Consider the following 20,784-nt stretch of genomic DNA (forward strand, 5'->3'; position numbering starts at 1 on the left):
TGGCATTCTAGGGTCAAGCTTTTCTTTGCTAACTGACACCACATGGCCTACACCTCTCCTCACAGTATAACAACTTACCCAAGATTTTTTTTTAATATATATATTTTAGATGTTGATGGACCTTTATTTTATTCATTTATTTATATGTGGTGCTGAGAATCAAACCCAGGGCCTCACACATGCTAGACAAGTGCTCTACCACTGAGCCACAACTCCAGCCCATTACCCAAGATTTTGTGTAAATGGATGAAAATTTTTTAAAGCAGTTGGGAGTCTGCCTTTAAGCCAGAACAATGTGACTACTGGTATTAATGTGGGTCTAAGTAAGTTTATACTTTGTTCCTCCTGGTCTATGTTTATTTTTCCTCTCTCTTTGATCGCTGTTTTCTTTTTGTTTAGAAATTAAATATTGTTTCTATTCATTTAAAGGTTTCCCTCTTTGAGATTTTCTAAGCTATCCAGGATGCCTTAAGTCTGCCTGTCCCTTAATCCTGATTCTTGCTCCCATTAATTTTCTGTCATGCTTATTTCTTGCCCTGTTTGCTGTACTCTCTCCCACTTTCCTTCATACGTTCATCACTAATGATGCCACAACCTTTTGTGTAACATCAAGTTGCAAAATCTAGAGCCCCTTGGTCTTGAGGATTTTCTTCCTGCCTATGTCCCTTCTTAGTTCCTAGCTGGTTGCTGTATTGAGTCCCCTCTCTAGGTCTTCTCTCCCAAAGGCCTAATATCTGCCTCACACCTTCCTCAACTAGCCTACCTACCCTCCTCTATTACTATCCCCTCACCTTGCCCACTTTTTCCCCTTGTACGCCTCATCATACAGACTCATATTTAAATCTGCTTGTCAACTGTCTTTCCCATTAAATTCCACAGATGTATCTTGTTCAGCACAGGGCCTAAAACCCTGCCTGGCACACAAGCAGTACAGACAAGTCGTAATATTTGTTTTTACAAAATTGGATGCAGCTAAGTCTTCAGTGGGAACATCCACTTAATAGTCCCAGTGGACTTCGTACAGTGAAGAAGAGAAGTATCTTGGGATCCTGTCCACACTCCAGATACAGGGGTGTAGACTGCTCACCTCCAGGTCCCAAAGACCGCCCCCACCCCCAGCCGAAAAACTGGACTCAAGGGAGCAGGCAGAATAAGGTACTAACATTTTTAATACAGTCTGATCAGATCAATTCACATCACAAGGTCAACCTGGGTTTGCTCATGTATGACACAACCAAGGTACACAATAGCCCTACCTGTTGGCTCTCCTGCCTTCCTGATTCCCAACAGCACTGAAACTCCTACTTTCCTGACCAGACTGACATTTTTAAATTTTTGCATAAAACTATTTCTTCCATAGACTCCAAACAATCAACTAGCCAAGTTAATTATAGTACATCTAATCGAGTTTTAATACTAACCCTAACTGTGTGACTGCGGTTTACAAAGAGCTCTGTATCACCTGGGATAGCTTTCAGTAGCAATTCACTACAACTGGTCCTAAAAAATAATAACAATAATAATAATAATTAGAGAATTAAAACCCAACAGCAAGTTGAATGGTTAAAATCGTGTAAGAACTGGAATTTGGGGTGGGGGCGTCCTCAATGGCTGAGCTTGTCCTAGCAGCGAAATTCTAGCCTCCAGCCAGGCTCAGGAAAGTCTGATGTCCTCCAGGCCAAGGGCTAAGCTCAGAGGGGCTCTTGGAGGACACTCACCCCATGGTCCATGGGATGCTGTAAGCTTATGGTTTCCTTAAAAACAGTTGGGCATCAAGGTTGTATGAGTGGGTGGAGACCCTACTATGATTTATTTTGAGGGATATGGAAAGAGGGAATGAGGAATTAGAGAAGTGGGATGGAACCAAAATCTCTTGAGGTCCCAGAATGCCATAGGGTTTGGGTTTGGAATTGGAATCACTAAGAACTGAGCACCAGGATTCTGATTTCTGCCCATTAGAGAAACCAGAACTGGTGTTGCCTTAAAGGCCTATGTAGTGTTTCTGCCTTTGTCCCATAGAGGGACCTGCAGATATTTCTGCAGATGAGAACCTATTTCTAAAGACCATTTGGGGAATGGGTAGTAGAGAGGGAGTAGGATTAGGGGGAGTTAAAAACGAATAAAAATCTCTCAGCTACAGAACCCAAAGACATCACTTCCCTCCGCATTCACAGCATTTTTCAGCAGTCCCCAGATGGCTGTTTCTGTGGGGACACAGCATCTGCCTCACTTCCCCTCAGGCCCCATGGGTTGCTGGTCCACCTCAGGATCTACTAAAGATGATGCAAATGCCGACTGAACAATCTGAAACCCAAAGGACTCGAGGAGAGACATGTTCTGCTGGGGAGAGAATGGTGAGCCAAGGGCAGGGCCTAAGTCACCCAGGGGACCACCAAGGGCCCGGACATGCACCTTCTGGATGTGTTTGTTCAAGTAGGACTTAGAGCGGAAGAAGCTCCCACATTCAGGGCATGGGTACTTCTTCTCCCCGTCAGACTCCATTTTGTTTTTAGGGACTGCCATGTCACAGGAGAAAGAGCCGTTGGTGCTCTGCTTCTCCGGCGTCTTCAGGTCACTGGCATCTGAGAGGTCACCATAGGAGTCAGAGCTCTCAATCGGATCCTGATGTGAGCATTTCTGGCCTTCTATGAAAAAAACAAAACACAGGGGAGAGATGAGGCCAAGCTTTGGAGCTGCCCGCTCTGGAGGGGTCATGAGAGGCCTGCTCACAGGCCTATGGAGGGCAGCTGATGGCCAGCCATTGCCCTGACAGAACCCATGGAGGTTTGGCTGGTCAGTCTGGGAGCCTGGAGTGCCTATGGGGGTGACACAGCAGGGCCCTGGGGCTGCCAGCCTCCCTCGCTGTGGACTCATCATGCAGGTGCACATGTAATGACTCACCATCATTTCATCATTTCAGCCTGCTTTAAGGAAGGGATACAAAGAGGGGATCTTTACTGCTTCTGCCCAGAATGACTCAAAGACCCCCAACTCCTAAGTGCTCTCTTGGATGCTTCCTGGGGTACAACTATTCTGATGTTGCTGAGCAGTCAAACAGTGGCCTCATCTCCTGTACCAGCTGGCTGCAATCCTTGCAAGGCAGGCAGAACCAGAACTATGAGGTCTCTACCTAGATGACAAGACTCCATCAATGGCTCAGACACAAACCAATCCAAACACAAGCCCTGACCTCATGTCCTTCCTCCTGCCCAAACCCTTCCAGGACCATGTAGCCAAAGCACACAAATTAAAAGAACTCTGAACAATTGAGTCTGCTGGGTGTCCCTACCCAGGGCCCAGGACAAGTAGACCAAGAGACAACCCTCACTGCTCTGCCTTGCACAACTTACACCGGAGTCTTTTACCAACTATCAGCTTCCTGCCTGGGTCCAGAAAGCCATGCCGGGAAGGGAGGTCTGTGATGGGAGCATGGAGCATGCCATCTCTACCATAGTCCAAGCCCTTGGCCTCATTCCAAGACAGTAACAACAACAATGACATAGAACACAACAACCTGAATCAACCAATAAAGGTGGGCCTGGGAGCTCTCCACAAACCAACTCCAAATCAGAGATAATCAGGTAGCTCATTTATTGCCATGCATCTCACAAACACAGCCCAAGCCTCTCCAGAAAGGGCCACTCAGCGCAACCAACAACCTCTATTGTGGGAGAAACCAGTCATTGACTCCTACAAGCTCACAGGGTCAACAAAGGAGAAAGCATTCAGTTGCAGCTCCACACCATCCTACGGGCAACAGGCAACCGACAGGCCCAGAGGGACTCATCATGCAGGGCTTCTCTTCCTGCCCTGGGCCTGGGGTATCCCTGCAGGGCTCCAGACAATAGGGGCTGGCCAGGTGGGAGGAAGGAGGGCTGGGGAAGAGGAGGCGGAGGCTGGATTTCGGCAGTGCCCTAAAGCTTCACTCAGTACCCTGGAGTGAGATACCCACAGTGACTTTTATTCCGGATGCCACTGCCACTTCAATCTCTAAGCCTCCTCAAGGCAGCCGGAAAGCCGGCAGCCTTCCCGCCTCCCCACACCCGGCCCAGCGCCCCCACAACACAGTCTGCGCAGAGAAGCAAAGTGCAGAGCAAGGGGTCGCTTGCCTTTGTTGCCATAGGTCCTGGCGCAGTGGAACGCTGCTCCCCCATTCAGGATGGGCTCCTGGTGCCTGGAGACCTGGGGAAGGGGAACACCGTGGTGGGTTTTAACATGGACCTTTAAGTAGGAGGCAGAGGAGAAACCTAAACAAGACAAAAGGAGATGAGATCCCGCGGCCAGCAAGAGAGACCACTCTGCTCCCCCGTGCCTCTCCTTTGGCGGCTCTGGCTAGCCTTCCCAGGTCAGCTGCACCTAGAAGGGACCCCCTCCTTGGCTCAAAAACAGCTGTGGCCAAGTGAGCCAAGTGGTTGAGGATTAACAATGGCACTGTCCATGAATCAGCTTCTCTGAAAAGCCCATTCTGAAAGGCTCATTGAAGGACCCAGCCGGCCACCTGGTGGGATGGCCTCAGATCCTGCTCCCAATTGCCCTTGGGCTTGTAGGATGCTTCAGTGACATTTTGAGTGGATGGCCCACACTCCAGGTCAACTGCAGGGACCATGGCTGGAAATGTGGCCAGATAAGTACGTGGGCTCTAGGACAGCTCCAGGACCCCAGCCAGCAGAATGCCTGCTTAACATTTGTTACAGGGAAACTGAACATCAAACCAGATGGCAATAAAAGGAAATCCTCAAGCAATGCCTCCAAGGATTCCCCTCCTTCTACCTGTTAAGATATGTTCTCTTTTGCTAACTTTCCTGCCTTCAGAATAATTGGATTTAGTAACTACTTAGACCTTCTGAAGAACAACAACAAAACTAGGAAATTATGTTTAAGAGGCATGGTCATCTCTATATTGGTGCTCTTTTGGTTCATCCACCAGATTCACTTAGAGAGGAAGAAACCAGGATGATCTCTATTTATCTTTATTTTGTTTTGAGGGAGGGGCAATCCAGCCATCTTGGAGCTAGCTGTTCCAACTTACTCCCAGGTGCTCTGGTCAATTTGAGCCATGAGATATCTCAGGCTGGGAAGAGTAGCTATTGGGCCAACTTCTACAGCAGCCACAAGTTCAAGGATACAGTATTAGTTAGGCCAGGTAGAAGAATTTCAACTTTAGTTTCACAGGAAAGAGGTATGTCACTGAACTACACTGTGGTCAAGGATCAGAAAGTGCCTTCAGCAGGAACCAAAGCTTTTTTAGTATATGGCCCACTTGGGGTGCAAGTGCTGACAGTGTCCCTTTAATCCATTCTAGATCTGGTCAACACATTCTCCGACACTCTCATCCCCTTTTTAAATTACACAATCACAGGATCACAGTGAGATATATTGCTAAAGGGTCAGAGGATAGAGTGTACTATATAATGTCTGCCCCAAATTTGTAAGTCTGAATACCATAGCATTTTGCATGCTGCTAGAACTATAATAAAGGTTCATCTTTAGAAAATAGTGGCAGCATATCAGGGCCTATCATATTGCCCATACTATTTCACAGAATTTTCCTAACACCTATATGTTGGGAATTATTATTATGAAACAAGAGGCCTGGACTCACTCTAATCCTACAACCATGTGCCACCAGAATTTGGCAAGACTCTTTAATGAGTCCTGTATTTTGGCCCTGTGCTAGAAACATCCTTTGGACTCTGTTAGTAGATTTCACTATCACCAATATTCTGCCATATTAGTGGGTTAGGATGGAAGCAAGTAGTAGACAGAGAACTGGCCTGTGGAAAGCTTACACACTCCCAACAGCAGCAGTTGGTGGTTCTGGAAGGAAATGTGAAATACAGAGAATTTCTTTCCTTTCAACACAGCTACTTCAAAAGATCTGCATGTACAAGGTGCCAGTGTCCTGTCCTGCCTGGGAGAGTGAGCTATCTTGGATGGCAACTTGAAGTGGTTGGCCTGGGGCCAGTCACCAGAGGACAGACTGGTTGGGCCCGTGTAAACATTTAAAAAAAGGGAGGCTCTAGGCAAAAACAAGAAGACAAAGCTACTGGGAAAAGGCTCTTAGTCCTGCCCCTTGAGTTGGTGCTGTGGGAACCTCCAAAACCAAGCTAAAACAGGAAATATTGGCCCCTGGCAAAAAGCACAAGATATATATATATATATATATATATATATATATATCTCACTTTAGAAGATATTTTTTTTCCCTTTGGTTTTTAATCCTTTGTGGTCCTCTAAAATAGCATGAATGTCCCCTATCCCTGCACCACCATGGCATGCCGGAGCAGATGGGAAAGGAGGGGGAAAGCACCAGGAATTATTATATTTACTCCTTGTAGGGAGAGCTATACCAGAAGAATACAACAGATACTCAATAAAAATTTTCTGCCTTTTCCTGAAAGACAGTCTGAGAAACATGTGGCTGGGTCCTCTTGACTTTACCCCAGCTGTAGATTGTACTATCTATAGCAAAACCACTTGGCGGGGTAGCAGGAATGGATCCACAGCTGCCACTTAAAGCCCAAAATTTAAACACAGAGCAACTTGGCAGCCAAGTATTGGGATGAAACAAGCTGAGCTTCTGAGCAAAACACGGCTTTTAAACCAGACATATTTAGCCTTAATTCTAAACTCACCAGCCCATTCACCACTGATTAACTAAGAGCCTGAAGGATCTGGATCCATGATCCATGTGACGAAAATGCTTTATGCACATGTGGATGCTGCTACAACCAAAGAAACCCCCTCTCTCTTCAGAGATGAAGAGTTTATTAGCAAAAGACCACTGCTCCTCAGTTGTATTTTCTTGCCTGGTGTCCCAGCAATTCACATTCCAGAAGCAAATTCTCCTCTGGCAGATTCCATGTCCACGCAGGGATTAGAGACTGCTTTTTCTCTGTGCAAACCCTGGAGAGGCCATATTCAACTATGCACTAAGACTGTCAATTCATGAGAATGACAAGTTGCCTGGGTCATTTGGAGGGATACCAGGGATTGAACTCAGGGGCACTCAACCACTGAGCCACACCTCCAGCCTATTTTGTATTTTATTTAGAGAAAGGATCTCACTAAGTTGCTTAGAGCCTTGACTTTGCTGAGGCTGGCTTTGAACTTGAGATCCTCTTGCCTTAGCCTCTGGAGCCACTGGGATTACAGGCATATGCCACCGAACCCACCTTCTTCTTTTTTTAAGCAATAAGGTTTGAATCCAAATGTCTCTGTCAAAGGCAGATTCCCAATAAGTCTATTCCTTATCCCCATCTTAGCACATATGTATTTGTACAAAGATACTGCTATAGAATTTTGTTTGTTTGTTTTGGTGGTGCTGGGGATTGAACCTAGGGCCTTGTACTACACAAGCACTCTACCAACTGAAATATATACCCAGCTTCTGCCATAGAAATTTTTTTTTTTTAAAGCCAGGCACAGTGGGGCTGGTGTTGTAGCTCCATGGTAGAACACTCGCCTGGCACATGTGAGGCACTGGGTTGGATCCTCAGTGCCACATTTAAATAAATAAATAAATAAAGCTATTGTGTCCATCTACAACTAAAAAAAAAAAAAAAATTAAACAAAAAAGCCAGGCACAGTGGTACATGCCTGTAATCCCAGCAATTTAGGAAGCTGAGGCTGGAAGATCAAAACTTCTTCGAGGCCAGCCCCAACAACTTATTGAGAGCCTATCTCAAAATGAAAACAAAACCCAAAAAACCAGGGGGGTGGGTAGCTTAGTGGAAAAGTGCCTGTGGGTTCAATGCCCAGTACCAAAAAGGTAAAGAAAAAAAAGAAAGAAAAAGAAATTTTAAAAGAAAGAAGAAAATCACCAGGCCAGGACCTTCTCTCCTTCCCAATATTCACAACTCAAATGATTTCTTCAACCTGATAATATGGGAACAAGCTTTTCTAGTTATAATATGCTCTCTACCACAAACAATCTTCTTCTACAAATGATAAAGAACATGTCCTGATATGTCTCTAGGATAAAGAGAGTCACCTGTCTCCTAAACTTTTTTTTTTTTTGGGGGGGGGGGTACCAGAGATTGAACTCAGGGGCACTTGACCACTGAGCCACATCCCCAGCCCTATTTTGTATTTTATTTAGAGACAGGGTCTCACTGAGTTGCTTAGCACCTCGCTGTTGCTGAGGATGGCTCTGAACTCTCCATCCTCCTGTCTCAGCCTCCCAAACAGCTGGGATTACAGTCATGTGCCACCATGCCAGCTGTCTCCTAAACTTGTATCTGACTCAAGTGTGGGGGTAGGGCCCACAGGCTATATCTTCCTACCTTTCCCATTCTTCACAGCCAGTAGTTTTGTAGCAAAGGCTGAAAAAAGGCAGGTCTATAGGTAGTTAAGTTGATTGTTCAAGAACTGTTGAGACTGAAGGATCTCAGAGGATAGCTGATTCAAATTTGCAATCCTTCTGCTTCAGCCTCCCGAGAATCACTGGGATTACAGGTGTGCACAATTGCACCCAGCCACCTAATTCAATCTTAACTGCTCTGACCAGCTAGCTAACATTTATCCTTTGCTTGAACTCTTGCAAAAATAATAACTTTTTTTTAAATTTTTAAAAAATGTTTTTAATGTGCTGAGGATGAAACCCAGAGCCTTTCAGGTGTGAAGGAAGCACTCTATCCCCAAGAACATTCATTTCTTCAGGCAACACCTTTGTATCCAATCTTGGTGGACATAGAGCTAAGGATGACACAGAGCTCTCTCTCTGCATTCTAATTCCAATCTCTCAGTGTTGTTACTGTCCATAAAGAACCTCTTCCTAGAAAAAAAGCCTTCTTTCCTCTTCCTATTTCTGCCCTTGAAATGAGTCCAGAGGTGGCATTATGCTTCTTCTCTTTGATAAAGACTACAATTGTTTTCTCTTCCTTCTGAATACCCAGCATGGTTAGTACCAGAGCTTTCTTTTTTCTTCTTGGAGGAATGGGACTTCCTCCTTTGACTATCGGACCCAAAAATGTTTAAACTGTGATCCAGATCTCGTCTTGTCTTTTCTGAGAAAAGGTGGACTCCAGTTTACTCTTATGAATTCCCCACTCTAATCACAAGGCTCATGGCTGTTGCCCAAGTCCTCTCTGCTAGCTCTTGGGGGGAAAAATTCTGAGATACAATAGTTTTTGGCTTGGCCACATCAGCTGTCTCCTAACTGGGTCAATTTTCCTGCTGTTCCCAGCCGCTCTCAGCTCTTCTCCTGAGCTGGACTCCCAAGGATCCTGGGTCTCTGATCCGCAGTCTGGGCTGGGCTTTCCAGGTTTTATCATTGGTATCCTTTTCCATTCTGGTCTCTGACTCCAGTTCTGGGACTGGGAACTTCAACACTGACAACTTAATAAAAGGCCTGCTGACAGAGCGTTACAGCAGGTTTAGAGTTATTTGGGTTACTGTCACGGAGCCAGGTTAGCATGAAGCAAGATAAACAACCAGCTTTTTCTAGGGCTGAGGCAGTCCTGGCCAAAACTGTTCTGATAATTTTCCCTGCATGCACAACCCTGATGCTTGCTCCATAGGGGAAGCTCCCACCAGAAATGGGCTGTGACATGTCAGAAAACAGGACAGACAGCCTAAGCAGCTTTAATTACTACTTCACCAACTTTCACAGCAGGTTTTCTAGTGGAACAAACAACAACATCCAGTTGCCTTCATGGCAAACCCCAGGTGTGAAGTCTCAGGGAGGCACCCAGTTCCAGGATACCAAGAATACCCTGCTATTCAGCAACCTCCCCACATCAGGACCTCAGTACACACAGAGACAGCACAGGCACCCAAGGAGTTCAGTCAAGACCTGCAGGAGTGTTGTGCTTGGTCCAAACCAGAATGTCTTTGAGCGGTATTTTTCCTACCATTTTTACAAAATACACAGATGGGGCCTCCCAAATGTGTAGTTCCTTGTGGGTTCAGAAAATGTTCACTTACCTTGTTTCTTGAATGCACACAACAACTCTGTGAGGTGGGAAAGGGAGGTGTTCTTGACCCCATTTAAAAAAAGAACCTGAGACTTGGTGAGGATAAGGGGGAGCTCAAAGCCACATAGCAAGGGGCTGGGACTCAACCCTGAGCCCCTGACTCCTGGTTCAGTGTTCAACCCTCTAAGCCATACCCCAGACTTCCAGACAAGAGTGCTCCAAGAGATGCAGACACCCCAGCAACATCCTCACGTGGCCAAAGCAAGAATGTAGTACAGAAGCATCCTCACACCCACACAGACAGCTGGCCCAACCTCCTGTAGCACAGACAGAGAGCAAGCCTCCTCCACAGACACTGTGCTTGCAAACACAAACTTCCAACACTTCCAACAGTCAACTAGACCCAGCAGAGCCTGATTTCATCCATCTCAACTGCTGCCACAGTTAAACACTACCTAGGCCAACCTCATCCTCAAGCACACTGCCCTGCTCAGAACACCTACTTTCCTCTCTTGTCAAGGCCACATGCTTGAGTTTGAGTTCTCTCTTCTGACCAACTCTGCTAGAATGTTTCTGCTTCTTGTTCATCTCCAGACTTGACCTCCTCCCTGGCTGCTGATTCATATGCCAGTGAATCAGCCATCAAAATCTTTGAAGCAGGACCCCTTTATGTCCTACTCAGAACCAACAACTCCCCTTCCAACTTCAGTAGTTAAGTAGCATTTGCAAAATGCATCCATCCTGCCACCTGAGCAGCAGATGTGTTATGGGTCCACGCTGGGGAATCACCTCTCTCCTATTTCCATCTTAGGTCTCCCAGGACCTTCCATTTCAAGCACCCCAAACTTCTTAGGAAGGAAGGGATTGCAAACAGCTAGCTGGATGATGAAGGCATTTATTATTCAGTGGGAAGGGAAGGCTATGCAAAGAGTAGAGTCTGAGGCAGGGTGGTCAAGACACTCCTGGGCCTCCCATACAAGCTCATGCCCATCCTCTGGAAGTGAAGAAACAGTGGGAAGATTACCTCGATTACAGATACTGCAGAAGTTGCTGGGCCCCTCACTGTGCTTCTTTAGGTGGTCTGCCATGTATGCTGCCCGCAAGTACTTCCCACACACCTGGCAGGGCACCTTGTCTTCATGACAGGCCAGGTGGGAGCGCAGACGGTCTCGGGTGGCAAAAGAAGCATTGCAGGTCTGAGGGCAGAAAGGAAAATGAGATGAGATGAAACCCTGCATTCCTCACTTGACCAACCAAAACATGAAACAAAACAGGTTCTGGCCAGAGCATGGACTCTCTTTAGAAGGAGCTTTAGAATCTGGCTCAGGCTCTCGACCCAGAATGCCAAGTAGCTGCTCTTATTTCCCATGATGCCTCCTTATAGAACATCTGAGTTGGAATTACTGGTTCTATGAACATTCCCAGAACATGGCAAGATAAATTCTACACACCTCTACAAAGTTAAGTGTTAGATATTTGTCCATTCTTTCATACACACACACACACACAGAATTGTAGATGGACACAAAACCTTTATTTATTTATTTATGTGGTGCTGAGGATCGAATCCAGTGCCTTATACATGCTAGGCAAGCGCTCTACCACTGAACTACAACCCCAGCCCAATATTGTTCATTCTTAATCATTAAGCATTGACTTCAGGTGTGCTGGCTATAAGTGAATTACAGATGAATTACTGGCATCTAAACCAGTCTTTCTGTTCTCCATCCTAAGATTTCCTCTAGTTTTATACAAAGAATTCAATGTGTTCATTTTATTCAAAAGGGACATTAGTCTTGGTTGCAGAGAAATGGAAAAGCAGGATGAAGCACAGAGATGACTCTTCATAATAATTTTATGACTTTGAATTGAAAAAGCAGCCCATCGGCTGAGCACAATGGCACATGCCTATATCTCCAGCAGCTTTGGGATAATGAGACAAGAGGATGACAAGTTCAAGGCCAGCCTTGGTAACTTAGCAAAAGGTAAAATAATAAAAAAAAAGGGCTGGGGATGTAGCTCAGTGGTAAAGTGCCCCTGGATTAATTAATTAATTCCCAGTAAAGAGAGACAAAAGAGTCGGAGAGCAGAGGAGAGAAAGGAAAGGAAGGGAAAGGCAACAGCTCATAAAATTCTACTAATGTGAGAATCCTCGGAAAGAACAAGGCCAAGAGGTGGAAGCTTTGAAAGCATTTGTGAAATGTTAAGGTGAGGAAGAGCTGGTAATAACAAAACAATGATATCAGACTACACTGACTGAGAAGGACCTGCCCCTTAGCCTGTTAGAGGCATCTGTCTCATGTAGTCCATCGTTACAGTTATAGCAGCCTTCTGAGAAAGGCTGTGTGACTACTTCTAGTTGTACACAGCCAAGGAAAGCCATAGTGTGAACACCAACTCACAGCCAGGTTCCAGGAATAGATGACCCAAGGGTGCCCGGGTCCCAGGTCCCAGGTCTCCAGGTATTTCCCAGTACCAGAGGACCTTAGTATCGGGCAATATCTCTCCCTACCATCCCTTCCTCTGCTGAGATGTGAAAAGGTAACAACAGCCTTGGGGAAAACAAAATGTCAGAAAGCCTGAGAAGGGGTGAAACTAGTTGTGTTCAAGCTATTTTGGTTCCTTAGAGGTATTTCAGGGGTTCTAGTCAAGTTTCACTCATTTCTTTTCTCTATGTGTGTGCTTACTGTTTTAGAACTATGAAAGAAAGCAGCATTTCCCTTTAAGGGCATTATACATTTCAGATCAACTTTTTTTCCCCCAGTGGTGCTGAAGATTGAACTCAGGGCTTCATGCATGCAAGGCAAGTACTCTACCACTGAGCCACATCCCCAGTCTACAGATCAACTATTAACCCACTGAAGAACCACTACCCATTAACTAACTAGAATGGAGATACTCCAGTAGTCTGTTTAGAAGTAGATCCTCAGGACCTGAAATCTCATGGTAAGTATCTGAACACTGTCACTATTTACAAATGTTTATCTGACTCCTTACTATACAATCAAAGCAAGAAGCAAACACATACAATGTTGTAGAGGTAGAAGACATCACCATTTACTAATCTGGCTCCAAATATCTCTGCTCTAGCACAAACCTTGCTGTTTCCAGTCATTGTTTTATTGTAAAAGTGATAAACTTGAACAGAACAAATTACACTAATGCAATACTGCTTTTATCTATTGGGTTTTTTTAATTATTATTTTAATGTTCAGTTTATTTGTTTGATTAATGAGGAAGCTAATTTTAGAAAATGAATTTGCCCAAAGCCCAAAACTTAGCTACTGAAGAAAGTAGCAATCTCTAAAAAAGAAAAAAAAATAGCAATCTAAACACCCTCACCACAGCCAGGTAAGTACTGGAGTAATCCTCCTAACTACTCAGATCTTCTTTTCCCAGTTTACATCTAGGAAAATGGAGACTCTGAGAGGACACAGGACAGCTGGGGTGTAAACCAGCTCTGAGTCTGCTCTTTCCATCATCAGATTCCGTAGAGGTAGCATCTTGTAATTGAAAAGTGCTGGTGCTTATTAATACAGTGTACTTGGTAACCATGACTGCCCTGCTAGGGAAAAGTGAATGGATTTGTACAGGGAAATTTCAGCACTTGGGTAACTTAGAAAGCATCCTACAAGCCAGGTGCAGTGGTATGCCTGTAATCCCAGTGACTCAGGAGGCCAAGACATAAGGATCATAAGTTCCGAGATCAGCCTCAGCAACTTAGCGAGACCCTTTCTAAAGAAATAAAAAGGACTAGGGATGTAGCTCAGTGGTAGAGTGTCCTGGGTTCAATCCCTGGTACCAAAAAAAAAAAAAAAAAGAAGAAGAAAGAAAGAAAGAAAGAAAACATCCTGGGTACTTGGTCTTATGATCCCAGGTGGGCCCCACCTCGGTCTGGCAACTTGTGACCTGATGACGTGCCACAGTGGGAGAGAAACTCAGAAACTTCCATCCAGCCAATCAGCCTGTAAACCAGAGCAAGGGCTGCCATAAATACCACTGGGAGAGATGGTGTACCTGTCCATTTATCCTACGGACAAGAGTTGGTTTTGCTAGGCAGTGACCTGAGAACCACCCTTCCATCAGTGAGCTGGAGTATGTTCTAAGCCTCAGAACTCAAAGGAAGCAACATGGATCAGGTATAAGAAAATGGAGCTGAAAGCACACATTCAGCATTCTCTCTCCCGTAGCCCCCAGGAGAGGGAGCCAGTAGAGAGGTATGAAAGAGATGCCTTGTTTCTCTTGCCAGCCTTTATTTGGATCTGCCCTCCAAAGGCTTTGCCTGTCATGCCTTTCTACCTAAAGATGATGGACAGCCAACCCTCAATTATCCACAAGTGGATTGTCCATTTGGGGATTAGCTAAGCAAAATTAAAATCCCAGAGCAGGCTGGCTTCCCCCACCCCATCCTCCATTGATTATCTCTCAAGGAATGAAAGCTAACTTCAGCCCGAACAAACATAATTAGGAATGTAAATCTGCTACTGGGGAAAGAAAACACACACACACACAACAAAAACTTTCACTGTGTTACAAAGCAAAGCTGAAGTGATTGTTGGCTTCTCTGTGCCAGGATTAACCCTCTATGGCTAGAGTCCCCAAGGTTTTCTGGGTAAATTGTAAAAGTGTACGCGTCCAAGTCTAGGCCTGCCAGAAGTTCAGACAACATAAAACATGAAAGAGCCTGGTCACACGACCCAGGAGTAAAGAGAATTGGCAGAGAGACAGATTTCAAAGAAGGGGACACCCAGAACCTCCAAGCTAGGGTTACTCAGGAGAAGAGTACTCCCTGTTCTGGAGACAAGAAGACAGAGGGACTCTGATGGGAAGAAAGCCAGTTAGCAGCAGAATGCTGATCACTTGTGGTACTTGAAATGCTTGCCCTGCCCACAGCCAGTGCTTTACACAGCCTGCTAATATTAGGAAGCACATCTGCCAGGTCCTGGTCCAGGCTTCCTGAGCTTGGGCCATCACCTCTGGTCACTACCACTCAACACTGAGCTCACCTCCCACACTTTCTAAAGGTTTTCTTTCTGAGAGTTGAGCAGCTTGGGAATGGCGCCCAAACAGTACCAAGGACACTAGTGCATACCCCTACCCCTGGTGGTCTTTGAAGTCTGGCAGCTTCAGAGGACATCTTGAGCAGCCTTTTTCCTACTGTGGAGGAAAAGTCTAATGGCAAATACACAGAGGTCCAGCTCCATATGCCTTGTTAATCCCTTCTTCTTGAGGGTACCCCGATTCATTCCTTCTCTAACCAGCCCAACAAGTGGGGCCATTGGAAGCAATGGGAGAAAATCTTAAGTTGCTCCCCACTCTCAGTTTTAGGCTACACTCCACCTGGGTGACATGTCCCACTGGCACAAATCTGGCAGTGCCTGGGGCCCATGAACCAGTCAAAGAGAACTGGACCAAGCATCAAGTAGAATTGTGAGTCCCTGCCAAACTTGAGGCTTCCTACCCCTACATTCAGATGGACTTTCCACTCAAGCCATGGCACCAGACTCTGTAACTGGCCCCTTTCATCTGTGGCATCAGGAAGGGCTGAGAGGTTATATGGCCTGTGCCCAACCTGCCAAGGGGTCAAGGAACCAACTCCCAGAAAGCCATCTCTTCACTTCTGATGCTTTCAGCATACCACATCATGGCAAACAGGTGCCCTTACTGTTTAACCAAGCCCAGAATATGAGAGCCAGCATATCTTCACCTGCTGGGTCCTCATTAGGAGAGTTCTGACAACAGGGCCAGAAGGGGGTGAGCAGGTCTGTGAAAGTGTGTGCTGGAAGAGCAGGGCAGGAGTGGGGCTTATACACCAAGGGACAATGATGTCAGTGTTATGACACAGACCAAGGACAAAACACACAAAGCCTCAAATGTTAGAATGAAAACTTTTATCATCACTCCTCTTCTCCCCATGGAGCATGCAGGGGCTGAGGGACATACCAGTGGGATCGAAGGATCAATATCTGCTTTTTCAACCCCTAAAGCCATATACTGGAATAGCCCAATATAAAGCTACTGGTTAGTTTAGTTCCTGAGCAGATCAGCTAAAAAACCTCAAAAGCACAAAAGTCTAATTTACTAGCCAGAAATGAAAGCAGGACCTATCTGAATGGGAAGGGGAAAGGGCAGCACAGTTGATCCTCGGTGGAGTTGCACCAGAGGCTTCTCTGGAGGCAGTATCACTCCCAGAGCGGGAGGAGGGTGGCCCAACCCCACTTCCCATGCCTTATGGGAAAGTGTTGCCAGGGGAGGAAAAGGAAATAAACTAGTGGCTTAGTTCCTGGGAAAGCACCAACCTCCAGCAGGCCCAGGCTTACCACCTGTTGCAGGGGTGGGGGGGAAGCAGGCAAGAGATCCCAGAAAGAAACTTGGAGGCTAAGGGGGGGATCCAGAAGGGTGCTCCCTGCTACCCCTATCTGGGGACCCTGAGCTGGGACAAACTACCAAGTCATCCCTGGAGGAGCTGGGCATGATGGGTAGGAACCACCTTACTGGCCTCTCCTAAAACTGGGGTCTCAGGCCAGTTACTACTCCCATTCCCCTCCACCATACACCATCTCCAAGGAAGCCCAGGCTAGCCTACAGGCCACTGGGTAAAGGCCCGGCTACTCTCTGGGGTGGTCCAGCCCTGCCTCAGATATCCCGGCGGGGCTGGGCAGAAGAGAGCGTTGCTGGAGTGTGTTGGGCCCAGGTTTTCAAGGGCTGGGAATGATTTTTTTAGAGAAAGGGAAAAGGCGGTGTCAGGAACTGAATGGGACGACCTCCACAAAGCAGGCTGGGCAAAGTCCCATGATGGCAGGTCGCTAGGAAGAGGTTCCAGGGGCGGCAGGCCGCTGCTGCTCCCAACCCACACCTGGAAAAAGGGCAGAGAGTGCAGGTTACCCCCCCAGGCCACCGGGCATGCCCCCACTGCCCTCTGGGCTCCTCCTATTCTGCCCGGGGCTCCTCAGCACACTACCTGGGAGAGTCAGAATGTGCTCTGTGATGAAAAAATCAGAGATAGAGAGAAGGAAGCAGGCAAAGATAGATCCCAGCAGGCCCACCCTGGGTCATCCTCTTTGGGAGAGACCACCTAGCTACAGTCTATGAAAAATGTCCATGCTTGGCCCCTGGGGGCTTTTTGCCCTACTATAGCACATCCATCCCTCCCTACAGGTCTCCCTGAACCCTCTCCCATGCCACCAACAGTTTAAGGAGAAGTAGCTTGTCCATGCTAGAGGTTGTAGTAGTATCCACAACCCTGTCTTGCCCTCATTTGATAACAACTTGGCCCAGGAGAGGGGGAGACAACCAAGGAGAAGACAGAAGCATGTTTTCCATTCACAAAGGAATGTTCAGTGGCCAGGAGAGGAAACTCAATTTTCTGGGCACCAGCAGGGTCCCCAGATGTTATTCAAGCAGACAAGGGTAAGAATCTCATCCGGCCTTCCCAAAGTGCTGCTACTATGCAGAGAGCCTGAGGGAAAAGGAGACACTTGCTCTCCAATCCTCCAAACGCCCTGGCTGCTTGAATCTGTGGCTCAGGATAGTTTAAGCAGGTGCTGGTGTTAAGAGATAAGACCACCCACTCCTTACTACTTGCCTCCCTCACTGCCTTGTACTCTAGGCCGAGGGGACCTGGATGGAGCTCTAACTCAGACCAGACAAAGGGGAAAGTTATTGGCTAGACCTCCCAGAGCCACTTAAAATCTGTGCAATACCAGCAAACTGCTTAGAACCAGCAGTTGGGCCCAGCAAGGTACCAGGTCCCCCAGGACAACACTTGTACAATGTGGTCCATCATCCAAGGAGCCAACAAACACCAGGAGAGGAAAGCCAAGCAAAAGAATGAAGACAGAGACAGGGTGGGAACCAAGACCAAGCAACCAAGAAGGAAAGAACATCAGCCATGGGGGAAGGAGGGCTGGGGTAAAGAACAAAGGAGGACAGAGGGAAGGTAGAGGGACAGAGTGGGGAGGTGTGCAAAGCGGTGGTCAGTCAGCCGGCCCCAGCACACACAGCAGCTTGCTCATGGCCGAGGCTGTGAGAACAGCAACATTCTCCTTCTGCCCATTTTTGCCCTGGCCTGGCCCCTACCTGACACTTGTGAGGTCGCTCAGAAGTGTGCACCTGCTTGATGTGTCCATTCAGGTGATCAGGCCTGGAAAAAAGACAACCAAGAGGGACTTAAAAACAGGACATGAAATACGAGGTACAAATTTGACCAGACCACACAACACCCACAAGGCCCTCCCTACACACACACTACAAGAAAGGACTCCCTCTTCTCTAACCCAGCATGACAAAGATAAGTCACCACCCGGGTCTGGCTCCATAGGCCCAGGCTCTCTGCCCTAGTTTTCTCTAGAGGGGGAAGGGAAGTGAACATTTGTTTCTGATTCTGCCTACCCACCCCTGACAATTTCCCCCAGTAGAAACTCAAATGATTTCTAGGACCGGAGGTAGAGGCTTTAGAATGAGTCCTTGCTGCAGCCTTTCCGGGAGGGGGTGTGATTCATTGTCCAGACTAAAGCCCCTTAGAAACTCAGTGTTCCCCTCCCCCAGCCTCTCCCGCCACAGCAGCCAATGAATGCCACCCGGATGGAATTCAGTCCCCAGAGACCAGCAATGAAGCCTTAAGTCCCTAGCTAGGCTGGTAAGCCAGATGCCCGCCTGAGCAGGTGGGCAGGGGCTGCCTGACCGGTAAGACTGGTTCCTAGTTGGGGCCCCTCTGAGGGAGTTCTCCATCCCTAGGTTCATACACAAGGTCTTCAAGATTCAAGTTAAAACCAGTCTTTTATTCTGAATATTCTCTAAGAGAAAAGCAAAAAAAAAAAAAAAAAAAAATTAAAAAGCCCTCTGCTCCCAGACAAGTCCTCAGTTCCCTACCAGGCTCACTAGAAAGCGAATCTAAAAAGAGGTCCTGCCCTCCTTCCATTCTCTCCTGAAAACTAATGAGTACATATAGGGGATCTGTGGGTTTGATTAGTTTCTGGGGCCACCAGGTTAGAGAAGATCAAAGATTTCAGTATTACAATGCAGCTCTGGGCGCTCGGCTCTGTGTCTCTCAATCCCAGGATCCTATAAGGGGCAAAGCTGGAGTCTGTACTAATCCAGGATGGCTGTGTTGGGGGATCTGGTGCCTCAGGAGTGTAAAGAGTCCCAGATGCACTTGTTCCAGTCCTTCCCTCCACAGCTATTCAAGCAGGGAAAGTCTGCAGAGGAGCCCAGCCTCCCGCCCCCAGAGTGGGCCCCACGCCTGATGCCGGAAACACAAAGGGAGCCCAGGGAGAAGAATGGCCAGGCCATGGCTCTGGCCAGAAGAATCTGGCCCCTTCCCACAGGCCCCTTGGGAAAGACAGTAGGGCATGTCTAGTGCCAGAGAACTTGCCTGAAGGAAGAGAAAGCAGGTCTTGACCACCCCATTTCAAAAGGAATACCCTTAAAACAATCTCCTGAAACCCAGGATGGTCCTATTAAGACCTAGTGATCCTCCACAAGTCCCATATCCCCAGATCTTTGCAAGAAACTGTTACATGAACCAGAACTAAGGTCATGGCAGGGGAGGGGAGGGTGCCTTTCTCACCTGGAGAAGCCTTTCCCACAGCTCTGGCAGATGTACGGCTTGCCCACCGACCCATCATGGGACCGCACATGGTAGGACATGCGGTCTTTTCTCTTGAACCGCAGCCCACACACAGGACAGGAGTAGGGCTTCTCCCCAGAGTGGGACAGCTTGTGCCGGTTTAGATGGTACACATCTCGAAAGATCTTGCCGCAGATCTCACAAGCCACCTGCTTCCTGGTCCGGCTCCTCTTTCGCGGGCCATCGGGGTCCTCAGAGATGGGGAGCCCATTCTCACCCAGCCTTGGAGGAGGCAGGTCGATGTAGCCCAGTTGGAGGCTGGTGACACCATGCTGAGCCTCATGCTGCCGGAGGCGGTTGGCATCAGTGAACACCTTCCCACATAGGCCACACGGAAGGATGCCTGCCTCCCTTAGGCCCCCTGGGGACCCAAACATTGAGTCCAGCAGGTTGGCCTTCCTTGGACGGCCCCGGCCCCGCTTGCCACTCAGTGGAGGGGCACTTGATGTCACATTGGGAAATGGGGAAGTCAGCAGTTGGGGGGACAGGGGTCCAGCCACCATGGGCAAGCGGTCCACCCCAGGTAACACAGGCAAAGAGGCTTGGCTCGCAATGGCTGCACCTGCGGCCCGGGCTGCTTCCTCCTCAGGCTGCATGCTGCCTGCGATACCATTGCTGTTGGCTGCCAAGGCTGCCCCGTTAGTCATGTCCAAAGGGAAGCCCAAGTCAGAAGTCCCAGGGGGCCGAAAGAGCATGATGTCGGCCCGGGCAGGGGGCACCAAAATCTGCACATTGGACTGTTTGATGACTTCCTGGCAGATCTCGATGACCGATCTCATCAGCAGGAACTTGGCGGCCGTCATGAGCTCTGGGAAGCTCTCCAGGCGTACCACGATGCGGGAAGTGTAAGCGAAGTCCAGGATGTCCCCGAACACCTTGGAACTGATGGTGTGCATTTCCAGCTCCCGGCTGCCCCCGGCCCCGCCGCCAGGAGCTGCAGCCGCGCCTCCCACATCAGCGGGACCCCCATCCGCAGCTCCGCCGTCGCCCAACTGGGCACTGAACACCGACTCAAAGTACTCGCTGCAGGCGGCCAGCACAGCGCGGTGCGCTGGGAAGCTCTCATCGCCCACCCGCAAAAGCACGTCGCAGAAGCGCCCGCCGTTTTTGCGCTGCTGGTTCAGGTTGTGCAGCATCTCTGTACTGTGTCTGCTCACCTGGTAGGTGTAGCAGCCCGACGGGCCGCAGGAAGCGTCGTTTACCCGCTCCATGGCCACCGCCCCCTCCCCACTAACCGGG

The 20,784-nt window shown here is 47.9% G+C and overlaps 1 protein-coding gene across 7 annotated transcripts; it reads right to left on the minus strand.

Annotated features, from left to right (window-relative positions):
- Nucleotides 1–1,151: 1,151 nt before the first annotated feature.
- Patz1 (POZ/BTB and AT hook containing zinc finger 1) lies at nucleotides 1,152–20,784 on the minus strand. Of its 7 annotated transcripts, XR_007345669.1 has the most exons (6): nucleotides 19,486–20,778; nucleotides 17,997–18,060; nucleotides 16,682–16,773; nucleotides 10,942–11,113; nucleotides 4,110–4,182; nucleotides 2,570–2,645 (listed from the first exon to the last, which is right to left on the minus strand). XR_007345669.1 is itself a non-coding variant. In XM_015504928.2 (5 exons), the coding sequence occupies exons 1-5, from the start codon at nucleotides 20,754–20,756 to the stop codon at nucleotides 2,612–2,614; spliced, it is 1,614 nt and encodes a 537-aa protein (XP_015360414.1). In that variant the 5' UTR covers nucleotides 20,757–20,784; the 3' UTR covers nucleotides 1,152–2,611. The 7 variants fall into 7 exon arrangements, 6 of the variants coding, with proteins under 6 accessions (XP_015360414.1, XP_015360411.1, XP_015360412.1 ...); XM_015504928.2 differs by lacking the exon at nucleotides 16,682–16,773 and having other exon boundaries at nucleotides 1,152–2,645; nucleotides 19,486–20,784; XM_015504925.1 differs by lacking the exon at nucleotides 16,682–16,773 and having other exon boundaries at nucleotides 1,152–2,645; nucleotides 4,110–4,247.

Source organism: Marmota marmota, unplaced genomic scaffold (assembly GCF_001458135.2).
Source record: "Marmota marmota marmota unplaced genomic scaffold, marMar, whole genome shotgun sequence".
Lineage (NCBI taxonomy): Eukaryota > Metazoa > Chordata > Mammalia > Rodentia > Sciuridae > Marmota > Marmota marmota.